Source organism: Psammomys obesus, unplaced genomic scaffold, assembly GCF_907164565.1.
Source record: "Psammomys obesus unplaced genomic scaffold, mPsaObe1.curated_primary_1811, whole genome shotgun sequence".
In the NCBI taxonomy this organism is placed as follows: Eukaryota; Metazoa; Chordata; class Mammalia; order Rodentia; family Muridae; genus Psammomys; species Psammomys obesus.
Genome location: NW_026591643.1, coordinates 1820467 through 1837579, shown reverse-complemented (window position 1 = coordinate 1837579; position 17113 = coordinate 1820467). Strand labels below are relative to the sequence as shown.

Genomic DNA, 17113 nt, shown 5'->3' with positions numbered 1-17113 from the left:
AATCAGGAGGTGAATCAAGCAGGTCTCTGCTACGTGGGAAATTTAATACCATTCTGGGCTAGGACCAGAACTTAAGAAACAAACCAGCAAAAGTATGTTGTGCTGCTTAGAGGTGACACTTTGTTATTTAAGAATCTTTTCTGGGGATGGAAAAATGGTCCAACAGTCAAGAGCGTTCATTTACTGGTCAGATTCCCAGCACCCACGTGGCAGCTCAAAACTAACTCCAGTTCCAGGGGATCCAACACTCTTCTCTGGAGGACTACGGTGGTCATGCGCGCATGAGGCGCACATTCAAACAACCACGCAAAACAAAAATCTAAAAAAGAATCTTTTGCATTCACATTGCAAGAAAGAATTTCATAATTTTTCTCTTGGTTAAAAAATTATTTCTCAAGTTCTGCTGCAAACAAAAGCAGTTTTTCAAATGTCAAGAACATCAGAAACCAAAGTCTTCATGACCTTCAGACACAATTGCCTTCTGTTTTGAGGGCACAGCACAAGAAATTTGCATTAGCATTTTCCTGGGGCCTAGAAGTGTCAACTCAAGGTAAATGCCTGGAGTCTCTGGTCCCCGATGCAGTCAGTAATGGGGTGGCATGACAGTGTGTTGCTTTTGTTTTGTAACCATACGTTATATTTCTTTCTGTGTATGGCTTTGTAAAGTTCAAGGCTGGAGCAAGATGTTTTCCTCCTGCCTGGCCCAAAGGGACGTTCTTCCTGGAAACTCTCTGCACAGGCCCCACGTCTGCTGGACTGTCTCTGGCTCCCACTGATCTGTTGCTGATCTAAGACTTGAGTGGGAACTAGGACATGAGGGAAGAAAGCGGGTCCCTGGGTTTCTACATATGACAAATAGTACAAGCAGAGAGTACAAGTCCCAAGTCCTCGGGTGGGCTCTTCCGTAGCACGTGTGCAGCCCTGGGCTGGGTCTACGCCCCTGCCCCGGGTCGCAGCTACATCTGTGTCAGCTTGACACGGGCTAGAGTTATCAAAAGAGGGCACCTCAGCTGGGAATATGCCTCCCTGAGATCTGGCTGTAGGGCATTTTTCTTAATTAGGGATTGCTGGGCTTGTACACCCGGCTTTCTGTTAGAAATTTTAATTATGGGAGCACATCTTTCCTGGAATCATCAAAGTTGATGATAGTCTAATTTTGAAGATCTTCAAGGCTTACATTTTATGTATGTATGTATGTATGTATGTGTGTATGTGTGTATGGGTGTGCCTGTGTGTGTTCCTGGCACATGTGTATGGGAGTTGGTTTGCTCTTTCCTCTGTATGGTTACCAAGGATTGGACACAGTCAGCACTCTTAGTGGCATCTCTACCTGCTGAACCATTTCAGCAGCCGCCAGTGCTCACACTAATAATCGTCTTCATAAATCCTTTGGAGAATCCATTTGTTAAATTCCAGCAATAATGTATGCCTTTTCCTTCAGTTACTAGGACATATGAGAAGAACTAAAATACATACATATTCACTAAGATCCTTTGGAGAAACAACACAGCATATTAGAGCAAACACAACTTTTCCGAGGAAATGTTCCATACACAAAAGTATAATTCTATGAGGTACAGACAACATCAGCACGGGACTCAGGCTGAGTCATCCACGTGTGCGTGAGGTCAGCGTCCTGGGAGGTCTGTGTTTACAGGAGTCATTGAGTGCGGAATGCACGGGGAGAGTCCAGAAGCTCTGATGGAGAAGACAAGAAACACATAAACTGTGCTGATAGAGACTCCAGGCACCTTACAGTCATTCTTGAGATGCCGCTCTTTTTCTGACATTCTAGGTCCGTGTTCTGTGTACTTAACACACATGTGCGCACACAAACGGCCTGGCACTTTTTGTTTTTGTCAAAGGCTTGTGCGTGCTGAGCAAGCACACTACACTGCCACCCACCCCCAGCTCCGGCCGTTGTGTCGCTCTTGAGATAAAGTCTTACTATGCTGCTCAGGCTGCTATCAAACTCCTGGGCTCAGGCAATCCTCCAGCTTTAGCTCCGGAACAGCTGGCTCTACAAATGGGCACCACTGTGCCTGGCTTCCTCCTCTAATTTTCTTGAAGGTATTATCATTGATTAGGGGCATTTCAGTCTTGTTTGCAGTTCCCCTGTGCAGCAGGAGACAAATGCCCTGAAAGGCCTAGATCTAAAGGGTGGGCAAAAATTTCTCTGACCACCTGAACATCGGTCTACACTGCAGATGACACATATCACCTGCGTCCAGGCCACAGCCTCTCCTTCCCTTTATCCACTAGCCCGTCAGAAGGAAAAGCTTGGTGGCTCAAGTTCTGCTGATACTTGGTGATTTCTCGGCACTGGCACCAAGTCACCAGCTCTAGGGGGCTTGCCGCTGGCCTCCAGGTTTCCGTGCTTGCCTCTGGAGTCAGGTCCCTGCCAAGCAGCTAGTTTATGCTTTTAACCTTTAAGCAATCAGGTCTCTCTGCTTAGAAGAAAAGCCAGAGCCCTAACTAACACAGCCTGTAGGGTCTGTATCATCTGATTCTGCTTTCTCTCTAACTTTGTGTATTGACTTTTTAAGACTGCTCAGTCCATCCGCACCAAGCGCTTGTCTCCTTGGTGTTCCTTGAATACATCAAGTACGTTTGTGCTTCAAAGCCTTTGTGCTGTTCTCTCTGCCTGTACTGTTCTTTACTGTGTCTCTGTGTGTGTGTCTCTGTGTGTATAATCAGCCCTCTCTCCATATGTATGCATAAGTATATACATGGACAAATCTTACATGTTTAAATATTATTTCAACCAAGTCCAACTAAGACCAGCATTCCATTTGCTCTTTTCTTTGTTGATCTAAAATCCCAGGAAGTGTTTTGTTCCCTCCCTCCCCCTTCTCTTTTCTTCCTTTCCTTCTTAAAAAAAAAAAAAAGATTCACATGACTATGTGTATGCTGTGTGTGTATGCTGTGTATGTGTGTCTGTGTATGCTGTGTGTGTGTATGCTGTATGTGTATATGCTGTGTGTGTGTATGCTGTGTGTGTGTATGTGTGTATGAGTGTGTGTATGTATGTGTGTGTGTGTATGCTGTGTGTGTGTATATGCTGTGTGTGTGCTGTGTGTGTGTGCTGTGTGTGTGTGTGTGTGTGTGTGTGTGTGTGCCCTTAGAGGCCAGATGAGGAGGCCGGATCTTCGGGAACTGCAGTTGCAGGAAGCTTGAGCTGCCTGGTGTGGGTTCTGGAAACCAAACCTGGATCCTCTGTAAGAGCCGGGAGTACACTAACAGCTCAGCCATCTCTGCCTGTCTGCCTTTTTCTGCCGCCCACCCAGGGCCTCATGTATGTTAGGCAAGTGCTCTATCACTTAGCTACATCATGATTGCCTTTTTTTTGCAGTGGGAAAATTTACATAATCTGAAGTTTACCATTTTAACCATCTCGAGCTGTAACTCAGTGGCACCGAGCTCATTCGTTGTTTTGTGTAACTCTTACTACCACCTACTTATAATCCTTCCCATTGCCACCCCAACCTGAAACCACATGGAGAAGCAGTAGCTCCTCACCCCCTCTTCCACACGCTAGCATCTTCAATCTACTTCCTGACTCCACTACTCTAGGTGCCTGAGTAAGTGAGATACGGTCTTTGTCCTTCTGAATCAAGGGACAAAGGCAAGCTTAACCTGTTACCAATTAAAAGCCCAGTGTGTTTTTCCTCTGCCTGCTTTGCTGAGCTTGTTCTACAACACAGATCAAGTCACGAGGTCAGAATGTTTACTGAGGGTCCCTCATGACCAAAGCCAGCTAAGGCTAGAAGAGTGAAGAGGGCTCCCCAAATAGCAAACAAAAGGAAGGAAAACTCGTTACCAGAAAACTAAACCAAACGTACATAAGCCGCCTAGCCTCACTGGCTCTTAGTTAACTTAAAGATCACAAATCTGAGGAGCTGGAGAGATGGCTCAGTGGTTAAGGGCACTCGCTGCTGTTGCAGAGGAGCTGGGTTGAGTTCCTGGCATCATACACATGGCAGATAAGAAAGATGGCCTCCAGAATTCTAGTTCTTGGAGAAGCGACTCCTAAGCTTCACCAGAGAAGCACACGGCGCACAGACACACACGCAGGCAAAGCGCTCACCTGTGTGAGTAAATCTTAGAAAGATCACAGAGTTCGGAAGGTGGGCAGCTGAGCAGTTTCCCGCTGGCTTCACTGGGGTTAGGCCACCGAGGATCCATCTCTGGTGCCCACTCTCTGTGTTACTTCACCCAAACTTGAAGGTTGTTTCTGCTTAAAATATTGGATCTTTCTTAGAACCTAAAGATATCTGGTCACAGCTATAGAGGGTTTAAGGCTCAGCCTGTTTCTGTTTTTGTTGTCTTGTGTAGCCCAAGCTGACCTTGAGCCCCTGACCCTCCTGCTGTCATGTCTGAAATGCTGGGATTACAGGTGTGCTCCACCACATTCGGATGCCATCTTTGTGTTTGTATGCTATCTAGCTCTCTTTGCCTCAGACTCTGAGCTGATTATTCCCAGTTATGTATATAAACTAAAAGGTTACCAGCTGAGAAATGTTCTGCCTAGAATGATAATCCAGGGTTAACTTGGCCTGCTGGGACGGATGTGTGCTTCTCCTCTTCTGCCCGTTTCAGCTCAGCACGAGAGCAGGCTGCTGCTGCAAGGTGACAGTGCGAGCTGTAATTTCCCAGATGAGCTTAGTTAGCTGGTAGCACCAGAATAAGCCAGGGTGCTTGTACACAGAACTGCTCTCTCCCATGAGAACAGTAAAACCCACTGACGCTTTGTTCAAGCAAGCAGCCTGGTTATCCCTGGTTGGTGCCAGCTCTCAATGGCTCAATGGCTGCTTCACTGGAGGGATGAAGGAGTCTCGCCCAGCTTATGTGCAGTCTGTAGCTCGGTTTCTTCTGTTTATATGCTGCAAGAGCCAGTCACTTTCTCTCTCTCTCTCTCTCTCTCTCTCTCTCTCTCTCTCTGTCTCTTTCTGAGACAGGGCTGTGGTCTTGTGGGGTCTTGTGAGGTCCTGGCTGTGCTGGACTCACTTTGTAGACCAGGCTGGCCTCAAACTCACAAAGATCCCCCTGCCTCTGCCTCCCTGAGTGCTGGGATTACAGGCGTGCGCCACCATGTCCGGCGCAGTGTTTCTCTTATCATTGCTTTGTTACCCTTAATGTAAGGCTATAGTGTGTATCAGAGCTTCACTTATTTTAAAGACTTAGTAACATTCCATTATATGGATGTCTTGTATCTTGTGTGTGTGTGTGTGTGTGTGTGTGTGTGTGTGTGTGTGGTTATGCCACAGTGCACGTGTGGAGGGCAGAGGGTCGTTTGAGGGAGTCAGCTCTCCTCTTCTACCATGTGGCAGGGATTGAACTCAGGTCCTCAGATTTGGCATCAAGGGCCTTTATTTGCTGTGCAGTCTTCACTGCCTTGTAATTGTTCTTTCTTCAGACAGCTATCTCAATAGGTGGAAAGCAGTATTTTTGTTTCCCTAATAATATAAATATTTTCATATGCTTGTTGTATATCTTCCTTGAAGAAATGTGTTCAAATCTTTTTAATATAAATTCTCCATTAATTTATGTATTCACTATACATCCTGATTGCTGCCCCCTCCCCCCTCACACTCCCTTCTGAATTCTCCCCTCTCCTTCTCCTCAGGGAAGGGGGACGTCCCCCATGGGTGCCAACCCGTCCTGGCATATCAAGCGGCTGCAGGACTAGGCCATCCTCTTCCTCTGAGGCCAGACCCAGCAGCCCAGCCAGGGAAACGGGATCCAAAGGCAGGCATCAGAGTCGGAGAGGATCCCGCTGCAGTTGCTGGTGGTCCCGCATGAAAACCAAGCTGCACGTCTGCTACATATGTGCGGGGAGCCTAGGCCCAGTCCACGCATGCACTTTGGTTGGTGATTCAATTTCTGTGAGCCCCATTTTTTTTTTTTTTCCTGAGACAAGGTCTCTTTATGTATCCATGTATTCCTGGCTGTCCTGGAATTAACCAGATCTGCCTGCCTCTACCTCCCCACGAGTGCTAGGATTAAAGGTGTCTGCTACTATACTCAGTGTGTTCAAATCCTTTGTCGGAGGATGAATGCATCAAAGCCTGATGATCTGAGGATATTCTCTGGGTCCCTCATGGTGGAAGGGATAACCAGCTCCTGGAAGTTTTCCTCTGACCTCCACTTGTGCACTGTGGATGTGTGTTCTTCCACGCACATCCGCACAAAAAATACATAAATGTAATTTAAAAATAAAAATAATTTGCTGTCTTTAGATTAAGTCGCTTGTTTTTGTGTTTGTGATTGGGTTTGGGGAATTATTTATATATTCTAAGTATTTCTTATCAAACATATGACCTGAAAATGTTTTATTCCTTTCCATGGGTTGCATTTTTGTTCTCTTGATAGTGTCCTGGCTTTGTTGCCTACAGATTTCCCTCTGAGCGCCACACATGCGGCATGGCAGGACAAGGCCATTAAGATGTGAACATTAAGTAAGTAAGCTTGTTTTGCACATAATATTTGACAGATCATTTTCCAGTTTTCTCCTCCCATGTTTTCTGTTTGGCACTTTTGAAAACTAGGTATCTTTACAAATATCTAAGTGAGTTTAAAGTAGGCTTGTTTCCTTTCATGGCTTCATCCCACAGTATCCGGGGCTCTTGGGAGGACAGAGCTGAAGTGAACGGCACCTCTCAGGGATCTGGTTCCCCGTGCCTTTAACCCATGAACTGGTTTGGAGGATAATTTATATCCAAATCCTACATTTTCTTATAAAAGTCCTATAATTTTGGCTTTTAATTTTAAGCCTTTAACCATCTTGTGTTAATTTTTGCAAATAGTATAAGGTAATAAATGGTCCACCCTCATTCTTCTGCATGTATTAAGTTTGCTAACTGTTTTTAACTTAGGTGTTTGTTTGTTGTCTCTTCTCCCGCTAGAACTTCAGCTTCATCAAAGCAAGGGTTAAACTAGCTCTGTTGCTCTCCTATGGAACAGTTCTTGTTATTCATGGTAACAGGTCACCCTGACATTTAGTCTATTAAAACAACAGGAAGCTTGTTTTCCTTTAAGATTTGTAGTGTTGGGAACTCGGCATCAGCTTTGGGATCCCTTCTTCTGCAGTCAGTGTGTGGCCGGGACTGGAGCCCCTGAAGGCATGGCTGGGTCAAATGGTCTGGCTTCCACAGTGGGTCAGGACACCGCTGCCCGGTTGGTTCTTACTTGTTCTCAGATTTGTGTACTTCATGTGGTGTCTGAGTGTTTTGCTTTCACACTTGTCTGCGCATTGCACGTATGTGTGCTGAGGAAGTCAAAGGGGAGAGCAGGATCTCTTGGAGCGGGAGTTGTTCTTCGTTGTGAGCCATCACGTGGGTGTAGGAGAACTGAGCTAGATTCTCTGCAAGAAAAACAAGTGCTCCGGACTGTGCGGTCATCTTTCCAGCCCTGATTCTGATTTTTAAAAAAAAAGTGTTTGTCGGGCTGGAGAGATGGCTCAGAGGTTAAGAGCACTGTCTGTTCTTCCAAAGGACCCGGGTTCAATTCCCAGCACCCACATGGCAGCTCACAACTGTCTGTCTGTAATGCCAATTTTAAGAAATCTGACACCTTCACACTAATGTACACAAATTAGAATTAAATAAATTACTTAAAAAAAAGTGTTTGTCGTTTGTTCATGAAGGCACATATGCTGTGGCGTGCGCGTAAGGGAGTGAGCGTCCTCCTTCCACGGGGGGATCTTGAGAGGACGTGTCATCAGGCTGAGCCATCGTGCAGGCCTGGTGGTGAATGTTGGTGGGTGCCCCTGGGTTCTTTTCTCACAGGGCAGGTTACAGGAGGCCACCTGAAAGAACAGGAGGAGCAGCGCAGTGGCAGCGTCACAGGTTGGGTCCTGCTCCCCGCTGGAGACACACACAGATGTGAGTGACAGGCGGCAAGCTCATGGCAGGCTGGTCCACAGGACAGCTGCCCCACGCCCCAGAGTCAGAAGAGCACCTAGTGTGATTATGCAAAGCATCTGACAGGGGCTGGGAGGGAGCTTATCTCATAGAGTGCTTGCCTAGCATGTAGGACACCCTGGGTGTGATCCCCAGCCTGGTCTACAAAGCCAGTCCAGGTCAGCCAGGGCTACACGGAGAAACCCTGTCTATAAATAAATAAATAAATAAATAAATAAATAAATAAATAAATAAATAAATAAAGCAAGCCTGAAAGTGGTGGTGCACACCTTTAATCTCAGCACTCAAGAGGCAGAGAGAGGCAGGTGGATCTCTGTGAGTTCAAGGCCAGCCTAGTCTACAATGAGTTCCAGGAAAGCCAGGCTTTCCCAGAATAGCATTTACCTCTGAACCATCAGCAGAGAGCCAGACAAACCCTGTCTCAAAAAAGCTAAAACACAATAAATAAATAAAAAGGATTGGTAGGGCTACAGAGATAGTTCAGCAGTTAAGAGCCTTGGCTGATTGTCTAGAGGCCCTGAGTTCAATTCCCAGCAACCACATAGTGGCTCACAACCATCTGTGATGGGATCTGGTGCCCTCTCTGATGCTGTCTTCTGTCAGAAGGCACACATGTAGATGGAGTGCTTAAAGAAATAAATCTTTTTTTTTTTTTCAAGACAGGGTTTCTCTGTGGAGCCTTGGTTATCTTGGACTGGCTTTGCAGACCAGGCTGGCTTTGAACTCACAGCGATCCGCCTGCCTCTGCCTCTGTGAGTGCTTGGATCACAGGGGTGTGCCACCACACGCAGCTATAAATAAACCTTTTTTTAAAAAAATGGGTTAATGAGCCATTCAGAGGTTGTTGGGAACCTGGAAATGTACAAAGAGAAAAGCAACTGAAGCTTAGGAAAGTCAGAACTGGAACTTTCTGGAACCAGGAACCCTCGTTTTTTCCTCTCACTTTGCTTCTTGGAGAAGACCTGGGGCCTGTTGGCTCACATCCTTAGCGATTCCTAATGAGAGGACTTTGCTTTTCTAGCTGTGGTTTGCTTCCGCTCAAGGCAGGACTCTCCCAGCCGGCCCGGTCAAGGAGCTATGGCTCTGTGCGGGGCAAGCACATCTGTGGCAAGTCCACGGATGTAGACAGACAGAAACCGTCCAACGCTCTCCGACGGTGAGGTGCCCTCCTGTCTTTCCTCCCACGTTACATCTCCGCACTAGGGAACATACGCTGTCACCCATTTATTTTTCACAGTTGTCTTTAAAAAGATTTCTTCCTTTATTATTTGTATGAGACGAGTGTTTTGCCCAGGTGTGTCTAGTATGTCAGGGCAGGAGCCTGTGGAGGCTAGAAGAGAGCATCAGAGTCCCTGGGCTTAACAGGGGCTGGAGATGGCCCGGTGGTTAAGAGCACTGTCCGCTCCTCCAAAGGTTCCGGCTTCAGTTCCCAGCATCCACATGGCAGCTCAAAACTATCTGTAACACCAATTCCAAGGGCGTTCACACCTTCACACTAATGCACATAAAATCAAATAAATCATTAAAAAACTGGGCTTACCAGGTGGTTATACGGCACCATGTACCACGTGCGTGTTGAGAATTGAACTTGGGTCCTATGTAAGAACAGTAAGCGCTTTTAACCACGGAGCCATCTTGCCAGCCCCTTATATTTGTCTCTAACATCACATTCTAATTTCTTAATTCAGAGTGTGAACACAGGCACTACATTTTTATAACTCCAAAGTTTAGGTCTCAAGGTCCAGACCTAAACTTGCATTTTACATTTTCTTTTAGGTAATTGTCAGTTGTGACTATGGGTCAGCCACAGTTTTCTCAACTTAAAATGACTTATTTTATGTGTATGAGTGATTTGTCTGCATGTATGTCTGGCATAGTATGCATGCTTGCTCCAGAGGAGGCCAGAAGAGAGTACAGGTTCCCTGGACTGAAGTTACAGAAAGCTGTGAGTTGCCATGTTGCTGGGATTTGAACCTGGGTCCTCTGAAAGCTCTTTTTTATAATTTACTTATTTTTATTTTATGTTCATTGGTGTTTCGACTGCATATATCTGTATGAGGGTGTTAGATCCCCTGGAACAGAAGTTGTGGACAGTTTGAGCTGCCATGTGGGTGCTGGGAATTGAACCCGGGTCCTCTAGAAGAGCAGCCAGTGCTCTCAACCACTGAGCCATCTCTCCAGCCCCGAAGCCAGTGCTCTTACCCCACGAGCCATTTATCACTCTATTACAACCTCTTTTTTTTTTTTTGTAGACAAGGTTTCTCTGTGTAGCCTTGGCTGTCCTAGACTCGCTTTGTAGACCAGGCCGGCCTCAAACTCACAGAGATCCACCTGCCTCTGCCTCCCAGTGTGCTGGGATCACAGGTGTGTACTACCATGCCCGGCATGTCACACCTTTTAAGTGGGTCTAATAATGGTCATTTTGTATGAGTGCTTGTAATGCTACAGAGCTGAAAAGGTGGTCATTTACACATTAGATCTCCTACAAGAAAATGGAGCTTCCTATTTGGGACTGCCCCACAAGGTCCTCTGGCTGGCTCCACCTCACAGCGAAGGCTGGACTGACAGTGTCTCAGTGCCTCAGTAGCCATTAGGATGTGCGGGGGTGTGCAGTGGGTAGGGTGGGATAAGAGCGAGAGTCAGAGACAGAGAAACAAAGACAGACATGCACGCAGAGACAGACAGACAGACAGACACACACACACACACAGATACAAAGTTAGTGATTTTTGTCTGAGACTGAAGTCCAAGCTGAGAGCATCAAATTAGAGAAGCCTCTAGCCAACGCCTCAAAACGGGCGCCTCAGGCAAGATCATTCTGACACAAGTCTAAAAAGGTGGGAGGGAGGGAGAGGGGGAGGGGCAGAGGGAAGAGGGAAGAAGGAAGAGGGAAGAGAAGCCAACCTCTCTTAGCATGGCTGGGTCCTGAGCACTAGTGCCCAGCGGTCCCAGCTTCCCTTACAGTTATCCCTAACAGCATGCAGGCTGGGGCTGAAAGGGTGTTAAAGGGGTGGAGTCCCAGGGCAGCATGAGTGTAAACACTCCCTATGAGTCAGCTGTAAATTCAATTCAAATCCCCAGCCTTCTTGCTCATCATGGTTGCCAACATGACTGCCTTCAGGAACCCTAACAGGAGACAGGTACCTGCCTAAAAACTGCGGTTTGTTTGGTTTTTTTTTTACTTTAGTGCTTATAAAATGCAGTTATTGCAGCAGGGAATTTCAGTAATGAATTAGGATTCGTGTACTTTGCTTAATTGTTAAAGGCACAGAAGCAGTTTGTGAATATGTCTTCAGTCTTATTTTAAGTATATTATCTCATGTACTGTGGCCATCCACGTGAGCAACCAAGAGTTATGTAAAGGGGTAGCTTTAATTAATTCCACACCTTCAAGAGGTGTTTCTTTCTTTCTTTTTCTCTTTTGGATTTTTCCAGACAGGGTTCCCCTGGCTGTCCTGGACCCACTTTGTAGACCAGGCTGGCCTGGAACTCGAGATCCACCTGCCTCTGCCTCCTAGAGTGCTGGGATCACAGGCATGTACCACCATGCCTAGCAAGAGAGGTGTTTCAATAATTAGCTTTTGTTCTTTAGTAGTTTCTTTCCCTGCTGTTATTGGCTACTGTGTACTTTTTATTTATTTAACAAACAAGCCTACTTTGTCTGTTTAGGCTTCTAGTTTCTCACATGGAGATAAAGCTTAGCCAAGAAATATGATTACCTTAATATTTGTTCACAAATTCTAGTTGGTGGCAATGTTGACAGCTCTTTCTTTCCGTAGTTGCTCCTTGTGGTTAGGAATACAGGCCATGAAAACAGCAAAGCTGATTTTACTGTGAGAGACATGGTGGTGTCTGTCCGGGAAGCCGAGGCTGGAGGAGAGCTCATCAAGGTTATCTTCGCTTTTCTCCATGTAGCCCTGGTGGTCCTGTAACTCACTCTGTAGACAGGCTGGCCTCGGACTCACAGAGATCCGCCTGCCTCTGCCTCCCCGAGTGCTGGGATCACAGGAGTGTGCCACTGAGCTGCCTAGGAAAGAGATAACTCACACTGAATACATTTTGTCCCTGGCTTTACTGATACACACCATTTCATGTGAAGTAGAAGCATATCTCTAACACGTCAGTCTCTGGGGACTTAACTTTTTACTTTTCTGGTCTCTTAGTTTGTGTACAGTGTGTTTATGCGTGTCCACATGCAAGCACATGAGTGCCACAGTGCACGTGTGGGGGCCAGGGGTCGGCTCTGTTCTCAGCTTCCGCCTGTTGGGGAGGGTACAGGCTGGCTGGTGGGTGAGCCTTGGGTGGTTACCTGGCCCCGAGCAGCAGTGAAGGATTACATGCGCCTGCCACTGCTTCCATCTTTCTACGTGGTCCCAGAGACTGCATGCAGGCTGTTGGGCTTGTGTGCTTAGTGCTTTTATCCGCTGAACCATCTCTCTGGCTGCGTTCTTGGCCTCAGCGGGCTGCTGAAGAAACAGAACCGAGATGAGCATCCAAACAAGTAGCAGGTGGTAGAGCCAGGATGTTTTTCCTTCTTCAGAGTCTTTTTAGTATTTGCTCTGGTGCTCTGTGACTTTGAAAACAGCAACTGCAGAAACTATCACCCACTGAGTGTTTATATGCCTTGCAATATGCTCCACTTAATTATTAGTTCAGTGCTTAAGCAGATATTACTATTTTATGGGTGAGAAGATTGGGGTGTAAGGAGGTTAAACATACTTTTGCCAAGCACACTTAAAGTTTGAGATCACAGCCAATAGTCATTTGCTGTATGGAGCACGGAAGTTAGTAGTTCCCAGAAAACTGGATAGTTTGAGTGAAATGATTATTTCTAGTTGCATCAACTTTTATCTTGCTTTAAAACAGATAGTTAAGAGAGGCAAGAAAGAAACAGGCTCCTTGTATCAGGTGGTGCAGAAAACCGGCATGGGATTGATGTCCCACTTTGACGCTATAATTTCAAAAGCTGTTATTTGGGTCAATGGTGTTTAAAGAGAGAATTAAGGAGGTGCTGGGGCTGTCGTTCCACAAGCAATGCTCTTAACCCGCAACTGTGAAGAGTGATATGCAAATCCTTAGACATGAGTGGCTGGGCAGCTCACTCTAATTCAGAAGGCCCACACTGGAAGCAAGGTGCACCAGAGAGCTTGGGTTCAACTAAGAGACATTGCCTCAGTTGATCAGGAAGAGGTGATTGGAAAGGTCTCCCAGTAATCAGCCTCAGGCCTCCACATGCTTGCACACACACGCACACTTACGTGTGAACATGCCCAAAGACCATACAGACAGACACATGCAAAAAAAAGAAAAAAGAAAAGCAAGAAAAAAGAAAAGAACCATCTAAACTGGAGCCACAAGCTCATCTGTATAGTCACAGGGGTCTGGTCCCCCCTTCGCCCAAGAGCGGAGAGGTGTACATAGGAGTGCGCGCTGGGAAGCGGTGTTCCGTTCCTTTCTCAGGCCGCACTCGCTGACAGAGCGCACATGGGGACGGGAATGTGGGGAGGCCGGAGCCACTGAGAACCCAGTGAGCGGAGAGGCCAGCTGTGGTGCTGTATCTTAGACTCCTGTTGTGTAAGGAAAGAGCCTGAGGAGGTGTGCTGTAACTGTTCCAGCGCGAGCCTTCACTTTTTCCAAAACAAGAAGTTTTAACCGTTATATGGGTCTCTCGGCAGAGCACCCTCCTGTTCCTCCTGGGATAGTGCCACCGGTGTAGCCCTGACAGACGGCTCTGTCTGTGGGCGCCCAGGTACTGTGACTGACCCTGGAGTGAGTGAGTGTGGCTGAGAAGGTGAAGCTGTGGCCCCCCAGAGGAGCCAGCGTGGTCCTAGGACAGGAAGGAGTGTCCACTTGCTTAAGTAAGTTAGAACTCCAGCTGCTCGGGGTGAAGGTGGCTGATGACGTCTGCCTCTATCTGGGTGACTTGGCCTCTCTGAAGAATGCCTCCTTTGTTTTCTTTTGGTGACCAGTGGGCTCACGTGGCTGGCTTGAACACCTTCGGCAGTCGGAGTCATGGTTTTCTGTGACTTAACCTTTGGCAGGGTTAGGGTTGAGAGTTTCCTTACTAGATCCGTGCTAAGGGTTAGTATGCAGAACAGAGAATTCCGAATTGCTAGCTGCACTGACTGCAATTAAAATGGCCTCTGTGCTGCTGTCCACCCCCTCTGTCTCCTCCATCTGAGGGAACAAACTAGACTCGAGTGAGAGCACCAAGTGGCAGGAGCAGAGATGTGTCAAGAGGAGAATTCACACTGTGGAACATCACTTATGAAAGTGCCCGAGCATGTGTGAGCGCTGGAATTAGCAAAGACACCGACAAAGTCTGGGCAAAGAAAGGCAGAAGCCAGGATAGTGCTAGAGGGTCAGAGCTAACGGCCTCCTCATGACTATTGTTTTGTGCTCACTATTTCAGCATGATTACAATGTTACATGCTGAGGACAATAAGCAGTCCTCTGTCCCTGTCCCCACTGCTTTCACTATATCCAGTTTTGCCTTTTCCGGAAATCTGCATACACAGAATCATATACTATACACACTGTTGTCATTGATTTTCTAATTGATGATCCACTCACACACTTTAAAGTGGAAAAGTACTATTTTAAGCCTTTGGGTATTTGTAAAAAAAGTTGTCCTCCTAGCTCTGAAAACTCTTCATTCTTAGTTGCCTTCCACTTTTGAAATAACCCGTTAATAGTTTCGTGGGCATGCATGGCTATCCTTCTATCCTTTTTTTATTTTTTATTAATTATACTTTATTCACTTTGTGTCTCCCCATAACCCTCCCTCCTCCCCTCCAGATCCCACCCTCTCTCCCCCTTCTTCATGCATGCCCCTCCCCAAGTCCACTGATAGGGGAGGTCCTCTTTTCCTTCCTACTGATCTTAGTCTATCAGATCTCAACAGGAGTGGCTGCATTGTCATCTTCTGTGGCCTGGTAAGGCTGCTCCCCCATCAGGGGGGAAGTGATCAAAGAGCAGGCCAATCAGTTCATGTCAGAGACAGTCCCTCTTCCCATTACTTTGTATCCCACTTGGACACTGAACTGTCATGTACTACATCTGTGCAGGGGTTCTAGGTTATCTCTATGAGTAGTCCTTGGTTGGAGTATGAGTCTCTGGGAAGTTCCCTGTGTTCAAATTATCTTGTTCTGTTGCTCTCCTTGTGGCCTCTATCCTTCTTAACTGGGAGGTTTGAACATGGTTTTAAACATTACCCATGGAACACCTCAGCTGGGAGAATTAAAAATTTGTTTTTATAATAACTAGGGTTTTTCTAGGTTCTGACTCCAGACGTCGAAGTGTGACATTTACCTGTGAGGTCAGTAACGTTTGAGCCGTGTCTTATTCAAGTCTGGTACCTATGACTCTCAAATTCATTGAACACACATGAAAATATGACAGAATCAAGTAAAACCAAGCTCCGCGCCTTATGGAGCCAGACGTTAGTGGGAGAATCAGATTCTCAGAGTCCTGTGATTGCAGTGTTCTGGAAGGTGACTGCCAGGGCTAATGTAGGAAGAGGCACAACTCAGACCCAGGGACTAAGGCCTCGGCAAGAAGTGAGGCCAGAAGGGCTTACCAGGGACACAAGTTTGCAAAAACTCTTGGGAGCGAGGAAACCGGTCAAAGAGGTCAGCGTGGCTGGAGGAGGAGCAGGCTGGAATGTGGGCTGAGCTCAGAGGAGAGACAGAGAAGGGGTCAAGGTGGCTGGCCCTGGAGGGTTTGCTTTAGGGCTTTTTTTTTTTTTTTCTTTCTAAGAGAATGGAACACCGGATCAGACTTGGACAAGGTCACATGGTACAGTGTTTGAACAAACATTCTTCTTGTGGTGAGAGATGTGGAAAAGGGTAGGATGTGACTACATGCGAGGGTTAGGCCACTGACCTTCCACTCTACCTGCAAGTGAGAGTAATTCTGACTAAGGTGGTTGGTGATGGGACCAGATTCAAGGAAACATTAGCAGATAAAATCAACAAGATTTGCAAATAAACTGGAGAGGTAGACTATAAAAATGTTTCTTGCTATGAAAGATGCATTAAATTAAAATGGAGTTTTTGTTGTGCTTTCTGAGACAGGGTTATTTGTGTCTCCCGTGTTGCCCTGGCTGTCCTGGACTCTGTCGACCCGCCTGGCTTTGAACTCAGAGATCCGACTGCCCCTTCCTCCCAAGTGCTGGGGTTAAAGGCTTGAACCACCACTCCCAGCTACAATGCTGTTGTTAAATTGAATTTAATAACACGACCTAAAGTTGTGCAAAAAATTGCCTTGGACTGTTTTGAAATTTTCAAAGGTTTTAGCTGGGCGGAGGACATGGTTTTACTTCCCATTTTTTCCTTCCTGATCTTGTTGAAAATACTCTTAGGTGCTTATGCTGGCGGGACGTTTTCTGCATAGGTCTTATATAGATTTAAAAACCAGGGCAGCAGGTTGGTAAACAATTTCGGAGCTCTTCTGCCTGTATGATAATTACTATCATTTTGGTCCCTTCTAAGCGTATTACAAAACCGATGTATATTGCCTTTGTTATTTCTCGCCTGCTTCTCCTGAGATAGGCTGTTTTCGTCCCGGACTAAGTAATTTCCTTCTGAGAATTTCTTCGCTGACCCTCCCGGCCTCTGCGGGACTTAGCAGAGCCCTGCGCGTCCACTCTGCGCGCCCCAGGCCCCGCAGCCGCCCGTGTGGGCGCCGAGGAGACCCCTACGCTGGCGCCGGATGCTCGCCCGGGCTCCGAGGGTGTGTGTGTGGGGGTGTGTGTGTGTGTGTGTGTGTGTGTGTGTGTGTGTGGGTGTGTGTGTGTGTGTTCAGCCGCCCTGACCGCTGAAGGCGACCGGGGAAGCCAGCGGCCTGCAGCGGGAGGACCCCGGGACGGGGGAGGACGGCTGGGCGCCCGGGAGGGGGCGGAGGGCCCCGCGCGGCCTCCCCGCCTCCGCTCCGCCCCGGCCAATCCCTTCGGCCTGTGCGTGCTCCGGCTCCGCCAACCCGGCCGGGGCCCGAACCTGCTCGAACCCATTATGCCGTAGAGGCCGCCGGGGCGCAGTGAGGCCCTCGCCGCGCCTGCGCCCTGGGCGTTCCTGAGGCGGCCCGGCCGGAGCGGGCGAGCGGGCGAGCGCGGCGCGGGCTTCGCCTGAGGCGCGGGCGGGGCGGCGAGCGGCCGGCTCCGAGGTCCCGAGCAGGGCGGCGCGCGGGGGACG

General features: G+C 47.5%; 1 protein-coding gene across 4 annotated transcripts in view; it reads left to right on the top strand.

Moving 5' to 3' along the window:
* The first annotated feature begins 11001 nt into the window (after positions 1 to 11001).
* Positions 11002 to 17113, top strand: part of Evi5 (ecotropic viral integration site 5) — a 151589-nt gene continuing 145477 nt past the window's right edge. For 2 of the 4 annotated variants that reach the window (XM_055611561.1, XM_055611558.1), the window contains exon 1: positions 11005 to 11062. In XM_055611561.1, the coding sequence (XP_055467536.1) occupies positions 11018 to 11062 (45 nt within the window). In that variant the 5' untranslated portion in view covers positions 11005 to 11017. Of the gene's footprint in view, positions 11063 to 17113 lie in introns of all 4 variants that reach the window. The other 2 variants (XM_055611559.1, XM_055611562.1) reach the window with 2 other exon arrangements.